The sequence below is a fragment of the Apteryx mantelli genome, unplaced genomic scaffold (genome assembly GCF_036417845.1).
Source record: "Apteryx mantelli isolate bAptMan1 unplaced genomic scaffold, bAptMan1.hap1 HAP1_SCAFFOLD_20, whole genome shotgun sequence".
NCBI lineage: Eukaryota > Metazoa > Chordata > Aves > Apterygiformes > Apterygidae > Apteryx > Apteryx mantelli.
In genome coordinates, this window is record NW_027118553.1 from 5,507,466 (window position 1) to 5,509,495 (window position 2,030).

Consider the following 2,030-nt stretch of genomic DNA (forward strand, 5'->3'; position numbering starts at 1 on the left):
CTCTGTGGTTCTCCTAGGAGGCCCTTTGCTTTAAGATGTACTGTTTAACTCTCTGGAAAAGCCATATACTACTCTTTCACTAGTCATGGAGGCCCTAAAGGGAACACAGATGCTGTCAGAGAAGTGCCAGAGTCCATGTTTTCTCTGACAGAAGCTTCCTGCACAATTCTTTTATACAAGAAAGAAAGAATAAAACAAATGTTCTTTCTTGTAGGTTGTCTTGCTGGCAAAAGAAAAATGAGGGATCCGAGGTGCAACATGGAGAAAGGGGAATGGGACAATTGCACATCGCCTACGGAATTTCTCCTGCTGGGAATGGGGAATGTCCCCTCGCTCCAGACACCACTCTTCCTCCTATTGCTTATGATCTACTTGGTAACAATGGTTGGGAACTTCCTCATCATTGTGGGGGTGGTGGCAGACCGGCACCTGCACACCCCCATGTACTTCTTCCTCAGCAATCTCTCCTCCTTGGAGACCTGCTACAGCTCCACCATCCTGCCCCGGCTGCTGGCCAGCTTCCTGACTGGGGACAGCACCATCTCTGCTCAGGGCTGTATTGTACAATTCTATTTTTTTGCCTCTTTTGTAGTTACTGAGTGTTACCTGCTGGCAGTCATGTCCTACGATCGGTACTTGGCCATCTGCCAGCCCCTGCTCTATGCCAGCCTCATGACCTGGAAGGTCTCTCTACAGCTGGCAGCAGCATCTTGGCTAGTGGGATTCCTTATCGCTACAACATTCTCTTCTTTCTTACCCCAGCTGAAATTCTGCGGTCTCCAGGCAATGGACCACTTCTTCTGTGATCTTACCCCACTGCTGGAGCTCTCCTGCAATGACACCAGGGTGGTCACACTGCTAACTTTCATCATTTCTATCCTGGATGTAGTCATCCCCTTCCTGTTCACTCTGGCCTCCTACATGTGCATCATAGCTGCCATCCTGAGGATCTCGTCCAATGTGGGCAGGCAGAAGGCCTTCTCCACCTGCTCCTCTCACCTTACAGTTGTCTGCGTTTTCTATGGCACCCTCATCATTGTCTATACACTACCCAGAACCCCCAAACTTAGGCAGCTCAACAAAGTGTTCTCCTTTTTCTACACCGTCCTCACGCCCCTGGTCAATCCCCTCATCTACAGCCTGCGGAACCGGGAGGTCAGGGAGGCCCTGGGAAAGGTGTTCAGGAAAGCTCTGGCTTGCACCCAGAGCTCATAGCTTTGTGCTCTATTGCGTACAAAACACTGTTGGTTTATACAAGTCTTCATGGGAAATATGTGGTGCACAGTACATATCCCTTGAGAAGGAGACGGCACTGAGAATATGGGTGGAAAACAGAAGGGAAAAGAGTATAGATTTCCTTCAGCAATTAAATGTATGATTTAGAGGAGAATGGAAATAATGAACCATTCTTGGTGCTTCCTTTACAGCTAATAAAGTGGTGTTGCTGTACATGGGAAATATTGCAATGTTGTCATTTTCTAGTCCTGTGGTGACAAGGAATTCATCTGAGGTGAAATGTGAGAGGAACAGGGAAGGAGACTGGGACGGGCAGTACTTCCCTGACTGCCAGTTCCAGGGCAGAGGTTGGAGTCTCAGCCCTTAGTCCTCGTTACTCTTCTATCCAACGGAAATGCACATACTGGCAGAGTTGCCCAAACATGTCTCCTGTCATTTGAGATGGCCTCAAGTCTCCCAGACATCTGTGGGTTCCTGGCAGATAGTGAGGGAACGTGTTGAAGAGACCTGCTAGGACTGGTGCTGCAAGTGGATACTGTAGGGAGACCTCAGGGCATCTGAAAGCATGGCGACAAGCATGGGCATCAAGCATGGGCAACAGCACTCACTCTTGCAGGCAGGGACTTCAGTGCCCGCCTCTCTGTGATGCAGCCCATGTTGAGTGCAATGGGCACATGCAGTGTCCCTTCAGAGCACCTCTTTTTTGTCTGTGGTCTCTCCAGGGACTCTGGGGGTCATCTCTGGTGGAGAAGGCTCCTGGGTCAACAGAAAGCCTTTGGTGAGATGAAAGGGTA

General features: G+C 49.6%; 1 protein-coding gene across 1 annotated transcript; it reads left to right on the top strand.

The window, feature by feature from the left end:
* The first annotated feature begins 258 nt into the window (after positions 1-258).
* LOC136995993 (olfactory receptor 5B21-like) lies at positions 259-1,215 on the top strand. The gene has a single exon (XM_067316988.1). It carries the CDS (start codon positions 259-261, stop codon positions 1,213-1,215), a length of 957 nt encoding a protein of 318 aa, XP_067173089.1.
* The last annotated feature ends 815 nt before the right edge of the window (positions 1,216-2,030 follow it).